Here is a 23,631-nt window from a genome sequence, read left to right on the forward strand (position 1 = left end):
AAACCATTCACGATAGCCCCACAAACCATTTCCGGCAAGATTAGGTTAGGTAAGTATAGTTAAAAAAAAAATATATTAAAATTCTGGTAAAAAAAAAGGCACGTTTGGAAACACTGGCGAGACTGCGTGATTTTCTACGCTTGCGCCATCTGCATTTACATAATGGAAACAACGACATAATGTTGTCGCTTTGCACAAAATGCAAGTTTATTAAATCAAAAGTGTTTAATTCTTGTTGTGCAGCATTCTACGGTGAGAAAATACCTCCACGAACTTTCGAAATACTACAGAAACGCATTTCCGTAAGTAGTTTCTTCTGTAGAAATGAAGAAATGTGTCTCCGATATAACAGTCATTTGCCAATTTTTCTTGGGAATGGAACAAATTTTACCAAGAAATATTACGTAACGTTAGGTTAGGCAAACAGTTAAAATTCGGGTAAAGAAGTGCGAAATATATGATTTATAGGTGTTTCCCTTATACTATAATAGTACTAAAATGGTAAATGTAAGAAATAGACATTATCTTAGTTAGAAATGCATTATTTCACCTTAGGAAATGTTCCACATTCCAAAATAGTACGTTAACAATGTAAAAAAGTGTGAAATATATGATTTATAGGTGTTTCCCCTTATACTATAATAGTACCAAAACTTGTTCCATCCCCAAGAAACATTGTTAGGTTTAGTTAGGTTAGGCAAACCTAGTTAAAAAAAAATCTGCTATGATACATTCAGACATGACAGAAAACACCTTCGAGATGTTAGACAATGCTACAGGAACTTATTACGGTAAGTAGTTTCTTGTGTAAAAATGAAGAAATCTGTTTGAACTATAGTAAATTAGTACCCAAAAGGAAAATCTTGGATATACATTGGCATAAAACCCAACTGACCAGTTTTGAATTTCTTTATTTCTGTGTATTTTCAGTTTAGCTAAGCCAAAAATAAAATTTGATTCCTTGCAATATTATGTTGAAGATAAGAACATTTCATTTCCACTCAGACATTTTACTGATAACATTGAAGAGAGAAAACGTGTCCAACAGATATCAGTGATTTAAATTTAGACTTTTCTGCCACTTGTGGTGATGAGACGAAAATTGATGGATACTGACAAAGAACACTCATGCTAGCCTGGGACTTGAACCTAGACCTTGAACTTGAATAATTAGCCAAAAGTGTCAGAAAACCTATGCTTAATAACAAAAATCGAAACCATCATATATGCTGAACATATCCCTCCCCCCATTTCTTCTTAGAATATTATCAGTAAAATGTTCGAGGGAACAGAAAATGCCCAAATATTGTTTAGAGTTTTTATACGGAATGCAAATAATGTGTTCATTACGGTCTAGCTAAACTCAAAAGATTAAAAGTTTAGTATTCCCGAAACGTCTGAAATTCCTTTATTTTCCTCTTTTTCACATTGGCACTTACGTATTCTGCATTCCTAAGGATTTTTGAAGGTGCCATTTCATTTTTTTTCGCAAATAATCTCGATTTTCGACATATCGAGTAATTCTTGTTTGTTCGTTTTCGCTTGTGTTACACGCAATATGGCGGAGAAATTTTGACTAGCGTTGTCCATGATTAGTGGTTATGCAGTGTTGCAACCTTCTTCATCGAAAAATGCCTACTTTCGTGTTACTGATTTTGTATTTTTTTCCAGGTTCGAAAACCCCACGAACCATGCATGGATAGCCCCACAAACCATTCATAAATAGCCCCACGAACCATTCATAAATAGCCCCATGAACCATGCACGGTTAGGTTAGGCAAACATAGTTAAAATTGTCATCTTCAAAATTGTCGTTTTTGGAAAACAAGGGTGTGGTTGGAAACACTGACCGGGGGTTACATCATCGAATGCACGCAACATTTGATTCACGTAGTGGAAGGACATAGAGGCAACAGCTTTCGTTTATTGGAGATACGTTAATCTTTAAAAGTAGATGGTTTACCGGCGAAATAAATTAAGCAATGGGAAAAAACACCTTTCAAAAGTGTACAGGTTTCGTGTATACTAAAATTTTACCGTGAAATGAGAAGACTTTGGCCCGGGATGTCATATTTCTACCCTTTCTTCAGACAGAAGGTTTAACCTGGCACAGCTCCCACCAAAACCACCTCTGTCATCTGCAGGGCATTGTTGCCACCGATTTCTGTGCAAGTGAGCAAAAGTGGCGACAGGCCATGCTGTGAGCAGTCATTTGTGGGTGCAAGCTCTTAATGGGAATGAGTTTACGACTGAAACAGCATGACCTAATTCATTTAGCAGGAACATTCCATTGTCACGGTGGGACATGCTGACTACATATTTTATATTAAAGTAACTATTCTATGATAGTTAAGCAACATTTTTCTTACAGTTTCACGGTTGGGAGACAATACAAAACACAAGTAAATCAAAAAAGTTAAAATAAATTGACAATATGTGAGATACCTTCTAACTTCACCTTTTGGATCCCAAGCGTCTCAGTCGAGATACCCAAATGTAACCCTCGCAGTCCCAAGTGTCTCGATCGAGATGCTGGGTCAAGGTCGTAGTTTTTACGTTATAACTTTTCTATTTTTAGCTAGAATTTCAATTTTTTTATATTGTTCCTAACACATGTATTTAACACAAATGTTTCTTGCAATTTTTTTTTCTTCATGAAAATGGAGGGGAAAAGGTGGGAAAATGGACTTCTCTTTTGCGTCTCTTTTCAAGGGAAATTTTTTGCCGACAAAGGAAGACTGGCTTTGTTGTTCTAAAGCAATGATTTTCACTCCCGCCTGGTAACTGCATTCGAAGGAAGCTTGTTTATCAGTATCCGATGTCAAAATAAAAGTTTTCCGTGTGGGCGCAAGCAGGGGGTGGGGGAAGACGGGTTGTTGAATCTGCGTTGTGAGAATGGAATTTCGAGGCACGCTGAAGGAAACATTTGTTTTTGAGCACAAGTGTTCTACAAGTTGCAACACAGGTTACCCTGCATTGTCTAAAATTAGAATTTCAAGCAGCTGCAAGAATCGGCGCTAATTTTTCACTGCGTTCTAGCTTTTCGTCCATGAAAGTTGTGACATATCATCAGAATCAGACTCTGATGATATATCAGGGGTAGTGTCAAGCTTGTTCATCCCACTTGGAGTCTGTATCCATATCCTCCCGGTCATCAGAACTGAGATCATGGGGGGCAGCCATGGTCGACTATAAGCCTTTTGGGGACACAGCAGACACAAACTTTTCATATCCTTTTGTGGGGGGGGGAGAAACCCCATTTTTTTTTTAAAAAAAAAGTATTTTTCAGGGGATTTCCCCCTTTCTCTCTACATAGATACACCGAATGTGCATAAATTATATATCGTCTGAATCTGTGAATCATTCTGCATACAACGGTGTGTCTTTCATATCTCTAGGGCATTTAGTTTCTGGGCTATAGTCATTTCAATGTAACTGCATTTCGCTCAATTCCGAAGCTTGAGACAGTGGCGTACAAGCATTTCGTTTCAGGGGTACAACTCGCGTTACATTGGTCATGTGACAATGATGCAAATATTTTTCTGTTTCTTACATGCGAGCGATAATTTCTATGTGCATTTCGAACTTTTCATATCCTTTTTTTTGGGGGGGGGGGGAGAAATCCCATTTTTTAAAAAAGTATTTTCAGGGGATTCCCCCCCTTTCCCCCTCCATATATACGCTGAATGTGCATAAATTATATATCTTCTGAATCTGTGATTCATTCTGCGTACAACGGTATATCGTTAATATCTCCAGGGCAAATAGTCTCTGAGCTAAAGTCGTTTCAAGATACCGCTGCATTTTGAAGCTTGAATCAGTGGCGTGCCGACCATTACTTTTGGGGGTACAACTCACATTACATTGGTCATATGATAATAATGCAAATATTTTTGTGTTCCTTACATGTCAGCGATAATTTTTGGTGCATGTCGACACTGTCATGTACTTTTTTCTTGTGGGGATGGGGGACCCCATTTTTTCCGAACTTTTTGAGATTTAGCCCCCTCATCCCACCTCATATACACCGAATTTACATAAATTTCATATAGTCTGAATCTCTGGTTCATTCCGCATACAACGGTATATCACTCATCTCTCTAGGGCAATTAGCCTCCAATCTACACTCATTTAATTGAAACTCTGCATTTTGCTCAAAATAGGCTCGGGACCAAGGGGGTTACATGTGAAAGTGGCCTTGGGACTCAAAAGGTTAATTATGTATAATACTTGAATTTTTTGTGCAAATTACAATTTTAGATTGTTCATTAACAAAGTAGGATAAACTTAGAGTATTGCATTTATTATTAAAAATGAGGTTGAGGGGTAGTTTCATATGTAATGCCCCAGCAGCATTCATAGGTTATAGGAAGAAGTTTTTGTTGACATGAGACTTACCTTCAAGGACTGAGACAGTGAATCCCTTCCCCGTCCGAGAAATCTGATTCTTCTGTGCTGTTTCCTTCCTCTTCGCTCTCCTCCGAGTCAGTGGATCACAAAGCTATCACACAATTTGTCCTACAATGCATCCTTTTCCCAATAAAATTCTTTTCTTTAACTACGTGTTCACATGCTTTTCTCCAGTCATCATCAGATAACACATAATTGACAGCTTTGATGAAAAGTGATTCTACGTTAGCCATTTTAGAAGAAATGTTTCACTTAGCCACTTAACTTGTGCCCATTTCAGTTCAATGCTATTGAATTGATATTGATAAGGGTCAAACGAAGTACCGTATGTCCCCCCGCTACTGCCAAATTATCAATCTCATATTTCCTGATCCTGTCTTTTTTCAACGAAACAAGTTCATACAATGTCGTTTTATTCATTCCTTCGTCAAACAGAATATGATTTTTTTATGAGCCATTGTTGCATTTCATCTTTTCGGCTTTTAGATGGGTGGTTTCTCCACTTCCCTGGAATGGTAAGGTGCGTTGTCCATTACAATAATATTTTGATGGGGCTTTTAGGTAATAGTTGTTCCAAAGACCATTTTTTTAAACCTGTATCTGTCCATTTCTTCATGGTAATCTTTAGTCAATCGTGACCGGAACACCAAGAGAGTGTTGTTTATGAAGCCACTGGAGGATCCTGCGTAATTCTTTGATCTTTTCCCAGTGGCACTGTCAGTGGAAGGTCCCCCTCTTTCTCCACCCACATTTTTTTTTTTTTTGTGATGGGCATTGACCCACATTTTGTCCAGATGAACAATGAGTTGCCCACTGGCTCAAAAGCATCTCATTTTTGTCAAAAATGCATTTCTTTATTGACACCGTATTTTCTTGTCAAAAATGCATTTCTTTATTGACACCGTATTTTCTTTCCATCAGTAATTTTCTCCCTGGATCATTTTTCTTATACACAAAACCTATATCTTTTATCACCTGTCTGAAACTCCAAATAGAACCCACAAATAAAATGCTTTCCTTTACACGTTCATAAATTTCTGAAAGGCTTGGTATGTTGTTTTCTCTGTACATTTCTTATACAGTATGCCGAATGACTTCTCTATCAAAATTATCTGCAATTCTCTTATTACGCCTTCGACATGATCATTTTTCACCAGGTGTCCTTAATGTGGATCCTCCTTCTTCAGCTTCTTGCTTCTCTTTCAAAATATGGCAAACACTCCTTTTGGACACCGCCGTGGCTTTCACAGTCCTATCCATTACGAGGCTCACACATGGGAGCGGTTCGTGAGAACCATGACATTAAATTCTTCTTGAAAAAACCTGTAAACATTGCCAACTATTTCCAGGGCTTCTGAATGCAACGATTTTTCTTTCCTCACACACTCAATCAAAACCACACACAACATGAATGCAATCAACGCAAAACAAAGCAAAATTATTTCCATTACGACAAGCACTGACCTCTCCACTACCAGAAAATCCACTTCCGTGACTATGTGGCAACAAAGGACTCGGATTCCCCACGGGAAGGAAAGAACACTTCCTGGTAGGTAGAAAACAAAGCATGTACTGTTTCCAAAGCTTCTGCCAGTGGATGGATACCCACATGTGATAACCCGAGAAACTGCGAGCAGAAGAAAATCTGTTTTGGCTCCAACTGCCAGGTTAAACCTTCTACCTCATAATTTCACAGGGCTTGTGGCCAGTGTCTGCATTAATAGTTGTATGCCTCAAAACCAATAATGTAAAATTAGCTTTCTAACTCTCTTACGAGGGTTGTGATACAACTGTTTCCTCCATGTAACTTCTTAACACATTATTTGTTTTTTCTGAGATAAAAATTTTGGTGGGACTTTTTTTTATACATTTTGAGTTGAAAGTTATAAGTAGGGCCCAGATAGTAATGCTTTTTCATATTCCATGTGGAAATGCATATTTAAATGTTTTTTGATAAATGCTTATGCAATTGCATATATGAATCATAGATATAAACTTTTTGCATATTTTAGATCCAACAACCACTACTAAAATTGTATTTTTCGTCTGTGCATTGGACATATTAACTTGCTATTTTCTTCCGTCACCTCTGTTTATTCTCCATTTTTACACAACAAGGATATTAAAGACTTATTATGTCATCTGTTGTTGAGGGAGAAAGGACAACAATGCAATTACAAATGTTTAGATGATCTTGAACTTGACGTTTCAGTTACTGTTGCCTTAAAATATCATCCAATTTTATCTTTTGAAGTAGAGTGAATTTTTCTTTCTTCTGAGTATAAAAATATTCTTGCTGAAAACAGAAGGAGTTTCAAGTTTGTAAATTTGAGATATATTGTAATTGAGTGCAATCATGATCTGTAAGTAATTTTTCTTTCATTTATCAAACACTGGTGTAATGTAAACAAGAATATGTGGAAGAATTCCGAACTACAATGTTTAGTTTTATTATATGCTGAATCGCATTAGTTGAAAAAAGAACAAATAGGGTGACCTGGGGTAAATATTGGACAAAAATCAAACTTGTACCGTATCTACCACATTTATGTACTTTTCTAGCCAGTAATTTTTTTGGTAATGACTATTTGATATATCTGTCAGGTACCATTGTTGAAATTTACTAATTCCTTTCAGGAGTAGAAAAAAATAAAACTTTGTCCAAAAATTACCCTGCCCTTGGTAATTGTTGGACAGTAGTTTTCAATCTGTTCTGCACAGTACAGAGATGAGCTACAGGGGTTAAATGCTGGACAATGGTGTGTACTATAGGTGCTGTGTGTGAGGTAATTAATGAACACCACGTGACTGCTGTAAAAAATGTATAACAGTGAAATCTAGTAAAAATTAGCAAAACTTCTAGTTTTTCGGGCAACCTTTTAATCATTTCTGCTTTGTTCAAGTACAAACATTGCACAAATGTTGTTTTTTAATCACACAAACTGTAACAAGTAAATTTAAGCATATTAAGGTGCTGTCTGTCACCAAACTACAACTACCTAACTGAACTGATTAGTACTAAATACAGTTATAGCTAAAAACTAAATACATAACTTTTCAAAACTTTAAACTTTTTAGACAGCTTTGTTCAAGTAGGCCTACAAACATTGCACAATAATGTATTTTAATCAAACCACTACAACAAAACATATTGAGATGCTATACTAGGTTTCACTTTTCACATCATCTTCAATAATTACTTGATCAGACTGAGGAGTAAGGAATATTTCGTTCCTGAGCCTAGAGATATTTTGATTTGATTGATTTGGTGCTTTAAGTACACTTTATGCACAGTAAGGTTAATTGGGACTGGACCTACAATTTAAAGTGGGATCCGAACCACTATGTGCCTCCACAGGGTGTCGAACCCGGGACCCCTTGATTACAAGGCAACGATGCTACCACTGCGCCATCGGGGAGGCACTAGAGATACTTTGAAACATTGACCTTACTTCATCATTACAAGTTAACCCTGTCCAATATTTACCCCCATTTTCTGTGTCGAATAATTACCCCGGGTCACCCTATCTGCTTACATGTAAGGGTTTTACAGTAACTGAAAGAACATATTTAAAAATGGTATGGTGATTTTTCTAAAGTGCTTATTTGGCATCTCCATAGCTCATATATGCATGCATATTTTAGGTATAAGTGCATAACTTTCCAGGCCCTAATGATAAGCATTGTGCAATTGTGAAAAATGATTGCAGAACTTAACATCTGCATTTATTTGTTTTAGGGCTGAGCTGATAGTGATGCCAATGTATTGGTATTGGAAAGTATCGATTGGAACCTATTTACTGATACCAGCCGATTCTTTTCTGGCATTTTGGTCTTTCACGTGCTCCGCAAGAATGCTGCGTGACACTTTCGTGCAGACTAATAATCCTGGAAATTTTGCAAATTTCAAAGTGTCTTTTTATTTTGTACCAGTTTTGTGTGGAAAAAATAAATGTTGTAATAATGTAACATTTAATTTAATAATCTGATGTAATTATTGAACATTTTGAAGCAACAGTGTTGGTAAATTGATGCATAGTGGAATACCAATATTTTGAACAACTTTCAATTATTTCAATTTTCAAGTATCGGTATGAGTATTGACATCAATATCGCTTCAAAGTAGTATCAGCTCAGCCCTAATTTTTTATTTATTAATTTATTGTTTCAGTGGCCTTATATCCACCTAAATGTTCTTTCTCCATAGGTTGCGAAGTTTCAACGTCTCCATCATTTGCTAGCAGCTACCAGCAGCATTTACTCTCAGGTGCTTCTCATACATGGTCATCAGCAGACACTCCGGGCCCAGGAGGAAGTAGTTATGTTCCCAGCACAGCTCTGTCAGATGTAGACGATATATTAGAAGTTGACTTGTTAGATAGAGATGTTCCGGTGTGCCCTGAAAATTGCCTGGCACTGAATGCAGCATGCCAGCAAGTTCTGCAGGAGACACTTAATAAGTTGCTCACAGCTTTAAGGATGTGTATCAATAAACAGGTAAATAGCACATGTAGATACAGTGAATTCCAATTCCAATGCTTGACAATTGTTTGGCCACAATTCTGCTTGCGTGATGATTTTTGCAAGTTGTACATGAGGATGAGGAATCCATAGAATGCTGTAAATGTTCTTGGAAGTAACTTTAACCCTTAGACGCCGAGGCTGATTTTCCAGGTATTTGCACTGACGCCGAGCATCTTTTCAGCGGGATATTTGAAGTTCTGCATGCTTCTAAACGGAATTGTATATTTACGGAACTAAAAACATTACAGGTACAAATGATACATCGTTTTGTTCAGTATACTTTGGTCTATAGTCCAGTTGGTTTTTGGGAGGGCAAGTCATCAGGAGCACTCTCTCTTTCATTGTCCGAAGGTCCACCATGAGTCCCCTCGTCGTCACTTTAGTCACTTCCCAAAGTCGTCACGTTGGCGGTGCCTTCGTCTCCCCATTCAGATTCCATACTTAATAACTTATTGTCAGTTTCACTCAGTGACAAACTGGGTCTTCTTTCCCTCTTATATGCCCTTTACTCTTGTTGGAGGAGAAAAAAGCCTCAATGCCACAGCTTGCTGCTGGTCACACGCCACAAGCTGGGGAACACACACACACACACACACACACACACACTGAATGAAAGTTCAAACTCTAATAATTTCAATTCATCCAACTCGCTTTGTTAGTCTGTCATATCCTCCGTGGCAGCTTACCAAAGTAAACATGTGATGCAAGGGGCTAAAAATAGCATGTCCTACAGAAACCAGGCAAATCATTCAACAATACTTCCTTTCATGATGGTTGCTGTAAACGCGGTTTAAAATTACTTACGTGAAATTTAGAAAATTTCGCACTTCCGCATTGCACAGTTTAATGGTTAAATCCTATTAATTTCGAAGATTCACAAAAGGGTACGGCATTTGAAGCGGAGATGGTACCGCGTCACTGCATTGTTTGTTCCCGGGCGGCTGTAGTTGAGACAGGATGCGTACGCCAGTGCCGCCGAACGGGCATGTATGTACTTAATGTTTTCCTCTAGCTTTCAGCACTTCATGTGGCTTCATCAGGAGATAACAAGAATAGTCAAAGTTTAAAAAACAGAGAGGTAAGTTGCGTTAAAAAGGTTACAATGGTAAAAAGCAATGCAGTGTCCTGTCACTGCTTCCTACTCCATCTCTGGCTGGCAAATGTCTCAACTGACTTAACCAGCCGGAGGCCTCCCCGATGGCGCAGTGGTAGCATTGTCACCTTGTAATCGAGGGGTCCCAGGTTCGATACCTGGTGGAGGCACATAGTGGTTCGGATCCCACTTTAAACTGTAGGTCCAGTCCCGATTAGCCTTACTTTGCATAAAGTGGACTTAAAACAACAAATCAATCCAATCCAAGACTTAGCCAGCCAAAACTGGACTTCAGTTGTGACAAAAGCACTGTCATTAATTTGCCAACAAAAGATACTTGGTACAAAAATATATTTTTTTTTTACATTTCAGGACAGAATTTCAAAGGAAATTGAAGATGCCAAATTCAATCGCACAAAACAGGGACCGATGCATACCAGAGGAACGTGGTACTTTATGTTTGGGACTCCATATTTCAAAGACAGGCAGTTTTATCCTTGTCCACCAAATGAAGATGTGTACATCAAACAGCAGAGGGCAGAGCTGAATGTTGAAGCGAGCTTTATTAAGCAGTGTAAGTAGCATGTGGCTCTGTTTTAACTCTTTCGCAGGGCTGCAGAGGAGCTCTGTATTTTTTGTTGTTTTTTTTCCACATCAATGGCACATTCTGAAAATTTGACTTACTTTACTGCAACAATTCTTCTCATTACACGTTTGCATAGACTTTCAGGGATACTATAAGACTGTCACCCCTTTTTTCCAACTTTTTATCGTATCTGGCAAAACCATAATCAGGGCATCTAACCAGTCAAGAATGTCATCAAAGTTTAGAAAAAGTAAGGAAATCAACAAGTAGGTCAAGAAGTCAAAAAACAAATTAAGTTATTATACTTGTGGTCAAGATTGTTTGCTATCACAATGACTGATTGATTGATGTAGTTTATTTTACTTCACTTTTCTGCCCCTTTTGGCTACACTCAATCAATTCAACAGGAATACAGGCACACGAGCCTCAGGGAGATAAAGGTTAGAAGATATATTTTAATATTATTTTTCATTAAGATTTAATGCCATAAAAGCACAACGAGACAAATTTTTAAAGGTTACAAATAGGAAATAATAGTGCTGGTAGGCCTTTTCGTTCATGTTTTGGCACTTTGGATACAGTAAGATATTAGCAGAGTGTATAGAAGAAATAGTGTGCGCACTCCCCGAGTTGCCGTGGTCCACCGCCTAGATGGCAGTGGTGACGTTTGAGACGGCGCGTTGCTTACATAACTAACTACATAAGAAACAAAAATGCATGTTACTTACGTTTGGAGAAGAGCTCAGCAGCTGGATAGTTTGGAGAATTTCCGAGATGATTTTGCTGTCTTCGAGGCACTTAATTCCTTTCTTATCTCTTTGGTGCGGAAGAAAAATAGACATTTCAGATAGTGAAATACGAGTTTAGATAGCATACGCAGCACATGATCTTCACAGCATCCTAATTGCGTAGTTTTTACAGCAATTATATTTAAATTGTCCAAACACTCAAAAAATATATCACCCCATAAACTATTAGCACATGATAATTCTTTTTGCAACAACTTCTTCCACTCGTAGCAGAACATCATAAACACTTTTCGATACATAGGTAAGGTATTACAGCCGTCGTCCGAACCATAGGCTTGGATTAGCGTAAGTGGAGCAGGTACATTAGTTGGTTCCCCGTGCAGAAAAGTTGTACACAGTTTACAATCCGTCACTTTGGAAATATACCGCACTATGTATCCTGCCAAATGATACGCCAAGTATTATTTACCAACACTTTGTTCATTTAAGTTCGGTATGTTGTTTTCTCAGTTCGGTATTTGAATTTCATCTTCAACAATGGAAATTTTTCCCTTATTTCATTTTCAGCTTGCTTCTTCACCGAAAGATTTTTATTTTCGGTTGCTCTTGCCAGAGTTCGCATTTGATTAACAGAAGACGTCAGAGGAGATTCAGTCCTGTATTCACAGTTTCCGCCAGAAAGTAAAGCAAGTTTTGCTGGTTATGCTTGATTGCATAAGGACATATAAGACCCTTCACCAATTTTTCTAAGTGATCTTCAGAAGGCAAAGGTAGCAAATCGTGATGCAAACAGTGTCTATACCCCTTGGGGACTTAATTTTTAAAAGAAGAGACTCCAGTATAAACTCAGAACTGTGTCTCATTCCTGTCTTACTTTTCAGTTGGCATTTCTTTAAGATTGTATCAATTACAATTTTTTGATTTTTGCTAAGAGACGCGAACTGTTTCGACTGTGTGACCGTTGTCTTTAACGCCTTTTTCAAGCAAATATATTTTAGCCTGTGCGACCTTTAGTTTATTCTGCGTTCTAATTAATTGCGTTTCTGATTCTTAAGTTTTTCTTTAGCAATGCTATTGTATAGCTAGCATCCGCAGTGTGAAGCAAATCATCCTCTACTGATAAGCTTAATGATACATTGCGACGAGTACTTACTTTATTATCATCTGTCCGCAAGGATTGCCTTTTCATGGGAGATTTTCGCTTCTTAACTGTCTTAGAGATGTATTTGGGCAGATTAGGAAATATATGAGGAACAGCTTCTGGTTTTAATTTCCACCTTTGTCGTGGAATTTCTGCTGTATCGCCATCCACTATGAACGAATGCACTTTCACTAAACGGTCAGAGGAAAAATGAATATCACACACATAACAATTATGACTTAGTTTTTTATCTGTTCTAGGGATGGCACACTCCCATTTTGTCTTTAGTGGCCTAAAAAAAATGTCTACTACCTGAAGAACAGCGGTCATATCTAGATCTACAGCCGGGTACGAAACACATAGGCATCTTGTAGTTTTCGCTCGCTGCTGTCTCAAACACAATAATAATGCGTTGAACACAACACAAACTAGTCACAACGGATCAATCACAAATCTAACGACACTAAAGTGAATAACGTAATAACGTTGTCTTTAATAAAAGTACACAATGTTATTCTGATACAACAAAACACAACTCTCTACATAAAGCGCGGCCGCACTGCAAGCAGAAGACGCTCGCCGCAAGCGAAGGTGCTGCCAGTGTTTCGGTGGGGCACCGCTCTATTCACTTGGCTTACGGGAAGAAACCGAAGTGCACACACTTTCTCTTCTATACGCTCTGATATTAGTATACACAAGAAACATGCTTATATATGAGCATATCATGTTCCAATGTGGATATTGAAATTACTTGAATTAAATAAACAGGTACGAGGTTACATAAGCATGTTTCATGTGTATATTAAGATGAACTTTATTTCCATTCCAGTCTCTCACATACCCTCTCTCCCTATTTACCATGTTCGTCTTTTTCATACACAGTTTTTAGGAAAAATATGTGTCACTGAATTTATAATTTACAGTATTTACCTAATCTAACTAGGAGAGAATACATTTTAATCTTCTTCTTCACACATCTCAAGGAAATCGTCTACCTCAGAACAGAGAAAATTACCAGAAATCAAAAACTGAGTATCGGCCTATCAAAAGCACCCTGTTTTTCCACACCTATTTTAAAAGGAAAATAGTCCTTCTTATATGCCGGCAAATACGGTATCTCTCTTGTTTTCCCCTTCCTTTCTTTATTTACTTTTTTCTCACTCCCTCCCTTTCCTCTTTCATTTTCTCCTCCCTTTTTCTTCCCTTATCCATATCATCATTTCTTTCTTTCACTCTCTCTCTCGCTCTCACACACATGCACGTACATATTAATGTATGCAGTGTTTTGTCTTGTCTCTTTAATGTAGGGCGACTTACTGACCAGAGAAGGCTTAAAGCAGCAGTGCGGGCAAATGCAGTAGAACTGAAGACAAACGAGCTTCTCACTGTGAAAGAGAATATCATGCGGAAGCTGAGAACCGAAAAAGATTTGGCAAAATGCGATGAACATGAAGAGAAGCTAAAAAGAATAGATGTGCAGATAAAAGACATCATGAGCAGATCTCATGAGCTTATCCAGAATAGATACTCTGAATATGATTGGATGAAAATATCATCAGTTACTGTGAGTATAGTGAGCCTCAGTTTGCTCTATTTCATTGTGCATGGGGAAAATAATGTACCTTGCTGAGGTCTACTATCCATGATAAAAATATTGAGCCCTCTGTTTACGTGCTTGTAAAATTGTACTCCGTGGGAGGAAACAAGTCAAATATACCTCATTGGAAAGCTAGAAGTGTCTACTTTTAGACAAAAGCAAGACAAATTGATTATAGCTCTGTCTGTTCTCTATTCAAACAACGATGTTCGTAAAAGTGTAGTTTTGTGTGTGTTTTTTATGTAAGTCGAATTCAATGGATGATATTCAATGTGACGTCAGCGGTGCAGAGCATGATGGGAAATCTGGCCCAAACACATGCGGTCCGGCACTCATTCCGATAAACTACAGCAAGCGTGAATGGAAAGCAAATGCTGCATGAAAATAACCCGGTGTTTACCATTTTTAATTGTATAATTAGATGTCTTCAAATGAAGTTTCCATTTGGTGAATTAATGCGTTGTGTATGTGTGTTGTACATTATACGTATATGTATTAATTGCGAGAAAATGCCATGCCTGCATACAGTTTCGTCGGTGGTTAAGATGGCGTGATTTTTCCAATTCAGGGTGAAATATAAATCGTATTTGAATGGCAAGTACTGTGTTTATGGCTAGCGTTGTATGAATTTTATGCTACTTTACATCCTGGTGCTTTGCAACACGTGTGTATGCTGTACGATCTCTTAAAATGTTCACAAAAAAAATGTTGAAATGTTGTTTATGAACCAGCATATGCGTTCACAGTATGCATATATTTGTATACACTTTTCATCATATTTGTCTCAATACACAAACAAAAAGTGACAATGATATGTTACTACTTTCGAAAAAATAGTGCACTTCAGAACATATCTATAACTTATCGTTTTCACGACACAAAATGTGTTTTTAATTTTATTTATACTCTGATGGACTAGTATCATTAAAAATGTTCTTGCACCGGGAATTGAATTTTGGATCCTTTGATTATAAGGGGACAGCATTAGCCATGTTACGTTATGGGATAATCCGATTACTTCCATGAGAAACAGGCTCCCTAGTCTTTCGGATGTTACATACCTTTATACAGTGTTGTTTTGTGACAAATGACATCTTTTTAGATACTTTGGTCATTGTTCCGAGACTAAGCAACATGCGAAGGACTACATTTAGTATATCATTGTTATATTTGTAGCTTGAATCGCTGCCTCGAAAACTGTAAACGCAATGCTTTCAGCTGTGTTTACAACACTCTCTGAAACGCTTGCCGGAATCATGCCAGCGGGCGTGATTTTGTGCAATGAATTGTGGGGGGAAGTTGTTCGCTGAATATCATCTATTGTGTGTAGCTTCTTGTAAACCAGTCATAAAGATATGAAATTTCTTGTGATTGAAGCTTGTTTATGTAAAAATCTTTCAGCCGTATATAATGTTGCTCTCATTTGTGGAACAGCCACAATTAATGTTTAATAACAGTGTTGCAAGCTCTGTAATGGTCAACCTAATGGTGATGCAAAGCATATCCAAATGATGAGCATGGAATAAAAATAAAATTTCCATGTCTTATCTTTTCATATTTTGCAAATTGAAAACTACAGACAGTATTGTTTTTCTTGGCAACTGGCTGACACGTTTTCTGTCTCGTTGCTATGACGAAGTGCGCTTTGTTGCCACATTATGCCAGCAGCCCTTTAAACTCTGCGTTCAGCCAGCAGCTTTGACCAGTGAGCCAAAAGCTTTGGTTAGGTAGCAAATTGTTGTGGACAGGGAAGCATTATTCAGATGCTGTAATTGACAAATGCAAATTTCTTTTATCACTCTTGTGTTCCTACCATGAATTATTTCCCGAACTCACACACATACATAAGATCCCTTACATGCACCTTTCCCCCACCCCTTTATTATGAAGTTGCTGTACATCCTGTACATCGCAGGCACGTTATTTTTTTTTATACAGAGGAGACTGGGAAACCCAGCAGTCACAGGTTCGAATATTTGGTAAGATCTTTTATCGCCTTCATCAAATTGTGCTCATCGTTGCACTTACTCTGTTTAAAAAAGCGACATAAATTAATACGGAGAAAATGTACGTTCGTATAAAGATTGAATAAAAGCTAGAAAATGTAACAAAAATTATTAAAATTTTAGTATCCGCGAAACGTCTGAAATTCCTTTATTTTCTTCTTTTTCACATTGGTACTTTTACGTATTCTGCATTGCTAAGGATTCTTGAAGGTGGCGTTTCATTTTTTTCATGAAAATAATTTCAATTTTTCACATATCGAGTAATTATTGTTCGTTCGTTTTTTGGTTGAGTTACACACAATATGGCGGGCAAATCTTGACTAGCGTTGCTTATGATCAGTGGGTGTGCAGTGTTGCCAACCTTCTTCATCGAAAAATACCTACTTTCGTGTTACTGATTTTGTATCTTTCTCCAGGTTCGAAAACCCCACGAACCATGCACGGATAGCCCCACAAACCATGCATGTAGCCCCACGAACCATGCACGGATAGCCCCACGAACCATGCACGGCAAGGTTAGGTTAGGTTCGACTAGGTTAGGCAAACAGTTAAAATTGTCATCTTCAAAATTGTCATATTCTTGGAAAACAACGGTGTGGTTGGAAATACTGACCGGGTGTTACATCATCGAACACACACAACGTTTGTTTCACGTAGTGGAACGACATAGAGGCAACAGCTTTCGTGAATTGGAGAGACATTAATCTTCAAAAATACATGATTTATCGGCGAAATAAATTAAGCGATGGGAAAAAACACTTCCACGACCTTTCCAAGTGTACGGAAAGACATTTCGGTAAGTACTTTCTCCTCTAAAATTGAAGAAATACGTTTTGCGGATTCTAAAATTTTACCCAAAAACTAAAGTATACGAAGAAAATGTCTTTCATTCATAGTATGGCAAATTGTTTATTCATTATTTTACACTGCCACAAGGTTTTCCATCAGACCAACGGAAAGTACTTCCAGTATTCCCGCAGCGTAGACCGTGTAGCTGCAGCAAAGCGGCAACACTGTGCAAGTCCCTGCAGCCCGCGGAGTCTGAGATTGGCCGCATCTCGCCATACGTCATCCGCGCGTTTACCATATTAGGAGTGGTGAATAATAATTTATATCCGTGGTCATACTTAAGATGCACTTGCTAAACTTCTGGATTTGGATCAAATATGTCATATAAACGGCTTTTTACAATTTCATTGAATATGCAATTATGCATTTCAAGATTGCATCTTTGCCTAAATTTCAGTTTTTGAAGAATCTAATGAAGATCTGCATTTGACCTTTTTCCACAGAGGTGCAAAAATAATCCGTCTTCAAGTATAAAATATCTCAATATTATATCAGTAGTAGATTATGAACTGCATGGTGTTAAGTTCCCCCCTCCCCCGTTCTTGCAAAATGGAAGAAAAACTACACTTTTTAGTGAATTTTTCATTAGAATAAGAAAATGCAATGAAGAATAATTTTCAGATTACGCTTATTAAAAAATAGATACTTGAAGCTTGAATTTTACAACTTTTAAAGAGGGGCTCAATTTTTTTGTCATGGATAGTAGTGTTAGATTGTCATAATATATGAATATATTCTCTCGGGTTATCGACCAGGTGAGTTGCGGAAAATATTCCAAGCTTTCGAGAGCTTGGAATATTTTCCGCAACTTACCTGGTCGATAACCCGAGAGAATCTATTCATCATTCGTCGCCAGGAAAGCTTCAAGTCTTACTTGTCGTAATATAGTGTTTCAGCGAAAATTCAGGTGAAGCCAGGCTGACTTGGTAGCTCAGTTGATAGAGAAATCGCACAGCATGACAAGAGACGTGAGTTTAGTCGTGGTCGAACCTGCATTTTTTGCTGAAATTTCTACATAATAGTTTTGTATTGTTGGTACTTTTTTCAGTTTTATGCAGTTTCGTTAGATTACAGTTGTCATTTTTCAATGTTTTTTATGGCAAGTCAAGATCAGGCCACCCTTAGTGATATAGTAGCATATATTGCACTCCATTGCCAGATTATGGGTGCACATGGATAATTCTTTGTGTGCTTTCATTTATCACTTCTTCCGTAAAGTAAATCTAATGGAGATTTCACAAGACGTGAGACATGTGGCACTTGAGAATGAACCAATCAGTAGCAAGGTTTCACATAGTAGTAACATGACAGGCTACATAAGCATGCATTTTGATTGATGAAATCTTCAAGTGACATTCAACATGTGTCGCATGGTGAAATCTCCATAAGTTTTAAATGCTACAAAATCAAATTCTGAAGTTTCTCAAACTGCGATCGTATGATTCCCACAGGTCCCTCTAGTTATTTCAAAGGGACTAGATCATCATTTCTCAGCCTATGGGGCGAGACCCACTGCTCGGTCCCAAGGGAACGTTTGGTGGGTCACGAAGTCGAGGTCGAAAATTTATGTACTCTGTCTTAAAAACCTATTGCATTTAAGTTAATGAGATATATTGCTTTAACAATTTAAATTCAACCCGTGTTGTACATAGTCTAACTACATTTCTTCTATTGCACTCAACCATTGCTTATTACCGGCATCTCTCTGATGTTTCACTCAAGGAAATTGGATATTTGTAGTTTTTGTTTCGGTTGCAGCAATGAGTTCTTAATTATCTGTGTCAAATGCATGAAGACTTAAGGTGTCGCTTGATATTTCCAACTGCCTAGTGTGTGTGTGTATGCTTTTGCCGAGAGGTGCAAACTGTCATCATTTCACATTGCTATCGAGACTGCTTAAATCAAAAAGGTGTTCTTAAAGTATTTGATGTTATCAAAAATATGGTTCTAAACTGGGTGCGCACTCCTAGAAGTAATTCTGCCGGCACCCATACTTATGGGTCCCATGAAGTATAATATCCTTCAAGGTGGGTCCTGGACTGAAAAAGGTTGAGAACCACAGGTCTAGATACTTTTGCAAATAGCTACACAGTATTTACTATCATTGCTGTGAAAAGTAATATTTCACCCCAGGTTCCCCAACAATGAATCCTTTATTTATTTCATGCAGAAGTTTTTTTGTATCACTTACTTAAATGTGTATTTACAGTGAATGCAGGAAAATGTAAAATCGGGGATAAATTTATAACATTTTTCTATGTTGGGACCATCGATGATTGAATATATAATGGAGGAAAATGTAATAAATACCCAGGAACGTAAAATTGGGGTTCTCCTATCTATATAAATGTAAAAAAGAAATTCTTATTTTTTGTTTCATTTTACCTTGTATACGTGTTTTATCTGGGTGAAATTTGTTGTTTTATTATTATATACATACTGATAAATCACCAACATAAAAATTATAAATATTTCCTAAAGAACATGAATGGTTCATGAAACTCTTATTTTTTTGTATGTAACTAAGTGCATAATATGTTTCTTTTGTCCTAGAAAAACAAACTGTGTATTTAAACATGCGCCTTTCAAAAAGATGAATTATACCTTCATATTCAGTAAAACCATTTTGTGTTAAATTAGACTATTATAGACATATCAGATCAGTATATATATTTTTAGTCTAGTTTACCTATAAATTAAATATAGTGGTAGAAGTCCGTAAGAGGATCAATTAATTGAAAGTTATTTTAGCATAACTTTCAGGGAGGTTTCACATCATTTGTCACTGGGGAACAAACCAATATATCGCACCACGGTGGCATGACATTTTGCACAAGCCTGCATTTGATTAGTCAGGTGTTAAGTGGCACGTGTCACTGTACTCTTCAATGTGAAATCACATAAATGCATGCATATTCTTATTTTACTAAACTTTTGCCAACCTTTTCAGTTCGAAGGCATACATTCACCAGAAGAGTGCAGGCTTATGTGGATGAACTACCTACATCCGTCTATTAACAAGAGCAAGTGGACACATGAAGAGGACCAAAAACTGAGGGTACTTGGCATGAATTTTGATTTTAGATGTTTACAATGAGGAGCATGTTATTAATTTTGCATTAAGTAATAATGAGCATTCATTTCATAGTTTTAAGTAACAAGGCAGTAATAGATTCTGGTTTGCATTGATTATGTTTCTTTTCCCACTATGTTCCAATCCTGCCCCCTTTTAACATGGGTTCATTTACTGGGAAAATATGGACTGCCAGTGTTTCCAACTGAAATGATATGCCAGTAAAATAGCTATTCCTAAATTCAATGATTGCTGTACATGGTCACAAACAACAGATGATTAGCATGGTGTTAGTCACGAAACTGGCCTTCAATATCCTCTTATCCCCTTTTTCGCACGTGAAATCAGCATTCTGGGGAAAGAAATCACTGACAGGTTCGATTCTGGGGTAGGACAGCCAGAGGATTGTGTTGATCACATTACCTCCATAAATGGTCAAAATTGTGATTGTGTTGGTCCTACTTCCATCCCAATATGCCTTCATGGTATATTGCAATTTATGTTTTATATTCATGTTAAAAAATATCTAATTTAGGGTTGCATGACTTTTGAAACACACTGTACAGCTGTAAGTACATAGTGTGTGTATTGTGTTTTATTTACTTTCAGAATCTTGTAAACTATTGGATCCTGGTACTAGATGTTTAATTTTTATTGTATGTACGTATTGCTGTAACATTAATCAATCTCAGAATAAATGTCTGATGAAGGGAGTGTACGTTCTTCAAAAACATTACATCAAAAATTGTGTTTACATGCTTGTAAGAACGATAAACTACAAGAGAAATAAGAAATAAGAGAGAATAATTGTGTCAAGAGGCACAGTTACTGTAACTCAGCAATTTTCATGTTCTGATTATCTCATGCATAAACTTACATTGGTTTTTAACTCAGTCTTCGTTTTCATAATAATTAATGTAACCTTGAACCTGACAAAATTTGCCCTTCATATACTGGAATTACACTTAAATGTTTCCTCATCACTAGAGTAGGCATCTTGATAATGTTTGATCAGAAGTTTCATGTACGAATACTTAGAAAATAATTAATTTAGAAAGTGCTTTTTTCCAGTTGCTAGGTTGTAAGCATAATGAGCAAGATTGGGATAGGATCTCTGAAGAGCTTGGTACAAACAGGGCCCCTTTCCAGTGCTATTCAAGGTACCAGTCCTGCCTCAACGAGTCTATGAAGAAGAGCAAGTGGACCGACGAGGAGGATTTCTTCCTGTCAGAAGTTGTGAAGAGATGCAGGATAGGCAGTTACATTCCATGGGGAAAGGTTTGTTCAGTTATTGCAGTGTCATAATTTTAAAATGATGGTTCATTTTATTTCCACATGAACATAATAAAAGCAACTTCTGCAGTTCATATTTGGAATGGATACTAGGATTTCAAATTGGCTGGTATATGAATAATTATTATTCGTACGTCTGTATATCTGGGTGGAAATATGGATTATGTAAATGATTAGGTCATGGATAAATATTGGAAATTTGGATAAAAATGTCCAATATCCAGGTAACATTTATTTGTATTTGGTGATCCCTAGTTCAGATCATTTAGATGATACAGAATACAGTACAGATAAATTCCTGCTTTTTTGTCAAGTAGAGCATGCTGATGGTGTAGTGGTTACCCACGAATCAAGGTGTCCTGGGTTCAATCCCCAGTGGAGTCATATTTATTGCATGGTATTTCGGATCCTACTTTAAACTATGCATCCAGTCCCAAATAGCCTACCTAAGTGTGGAGTTGACTTAATCTCTAGCGGATGGAAATCTGGATATACAGGGTGTCCGGGCTTCAGGTAAACAAAAAGAAGATGCTATAACTTTGGAACAAATTTATAGAAATGTGCAAGCAAATACTCATTCGATAGGAAATATCTTCCAAGATTTTATATCCAACATGGCAACACTGCAACTGCCATGCTACATGCTGCATGATGGGAAATTGCAAAATCGTTAGGTATACAAATGAAAAGAGCAGAATTTCTTAAGCAGCCATGTTATGAATGAAATGATTTTCACGTTACAAGTTACAAATAACTAAAGGAAACTATGTATGAACTGTTCATAATCGTAGAAGAATAGCTGAAAGTGTTCATGTGTCAATAAATCTCAATATGAGCACCATTTGTAGCTCTACAGATATCAAAACTATAATCTACCTCTTGCCACACATTGATAAGCATTTGGGGTGTTATAAGCTGAACTGCATTATTGATACGTTCTCTCAAATCTGCCACATTTCAAATTTTGTTTGGGACACAATGTCCTCAATGAATCCTCTAGCAAAAATGTCTAATGGTGTCAAATCTGGGGATCTTGGGGGCCAATCCACTGTCCACTATCCACCTTGTCCAATCCTCTGTTCCAGAAATGTCTGATTGAGCCATGCTGTGACATCTCTGTGATAGTGAGGAGGGGTCCCATCCTGCTGGAAAAGAAAATCAGGAGGTATCTGAGGAAGTACAAAGTTCTCCAACATGTCTAGTATAACGGTACCATGAAGAGTACCATTATAATATAAAAATAAAATAATGCTATCAGTTGAAATCTATGATTTGAGTTCGTATTTGGAGGTTTATATTTGCCCAAAATTAAATTTACGTCACTTTGGCTTTGTTTTAATTGAAGTACATATCTAAACTTCAAGCATTTAAAATATTTTTATGACTCAGCGATGTAATTTGGTTTGTGATGGATCAGGAATATACTTACCGTAGATTGCCAATTAATGCAAAATCGCACATAAGTTTGATTTCACTAGGTTTTACTTGATCATTCATAAGTATATGGGTGCGAAAATGCATTTCATACTGATTACCAACACATACAAACCAATTGGAATATGTTTTGGTGGAATTTCGACTATAAAATTAAGATTTGTTACAACAAGCGTCTTGAACAGTAATCCTAAAGTTATAAAGTTGTGAAACATAGCCAACTCTCATAGAGGGAAAAATCTAAGTTGTGCGTAAAAAAACCTTTTTCCCACCAAAATTATAAAACTTAAAATAACCTTTAATGGTAAAAAGGAAATACATAAACACGTTATAGAGTATTGTAATATCTGTTTTATTGAACCAACTTTGTTTTACAATCATTTTCATGTATTAACTCTGTACAATTGTATAATTGTCACTTGAAAAATATTAACAAGTTTATATTCTGTGCATATGGTTGTAACAGTGTGAGTTTGGATACACTGCATCATCTAAAAGATCGCTGACTCAGAGGATGGAGTCGTTAAATTTTACAGAGACTTAAATTGGGTCTATTTTTCTTACAAAAACAAGCTGTATCCGTAAAACGTGATAATCCTGTGGAAAGAAGCATCGTACTTGTGTTTCAATCTTAGAAAAGGCCGTGATGAGCCGTTAAAGTCCAAAGGACATAAAAATAGTGACGTGTCGGAAAGACGAAAATGGGCCGCCATCTTATCATCATGAGAAAGATTCAGATAAGTATTCTCGAATTGCCATAAATATGCAAGATATAAGTCAATAAAGTGGACAATTATCTTTTATTTTGAATTTGACAAATCCACAGAACTTTGATATTACAAGTGCTAATTTTGTTTGTCGACATAATTGATACTG

General features: G+C 37.0%; 1 protein-coding gene across 1 annotated transcript in view; it reads left to right on the plus strand.

Moving 5' to 3' along the window:
- Pbp95 (proximal sequence element A Pbp95) overlaps positions 1 to 23,631 on the plus strand; it is a 72,846-nt gene that overhangs the window by 1,831 nt on the left and 47,384 nt on the right. Inside the window, exons 2-6 of the mRNA XM_083122305.1 lie at positions 8,618 to 8,907; positions 10,400 to 10,601; positions 13,811 to 14,067; positions 19,906 to 20,013; positions 21,100 to 21,306. Of these exons, the coding sequence (XP_082978431.1) occupies positions 8,618 to 8,907; positions 10,400 to 10,601; positions 13,811 to 14,067; positions 19,906 to 20,013; positions 21,100 to 21,306 (1,064 nt within the window). The remainder of the gene's footprint in view (positions 1 to 8,617; positions 8,908 to 10,399; positions 10,602 to 13,810; positions 14,068 to 19,905; positions 20,014 to 21,099; positions 21,307 to 23,631) is intronic.

Source organism: Lepisma saccharinum, chromosome 5, assembly GCF_977018435.1.
Source record: "Lepisma saccharinum chromosome 5, izLepSacc3.1, whole genome shotgun sequence".
Lineage (NCBI taxonomy): Eukaryota > Metazoa > Arthropoda > Insecta > Zygentoma > Lepismatidae > Lepisma > Lepisma saccharinum.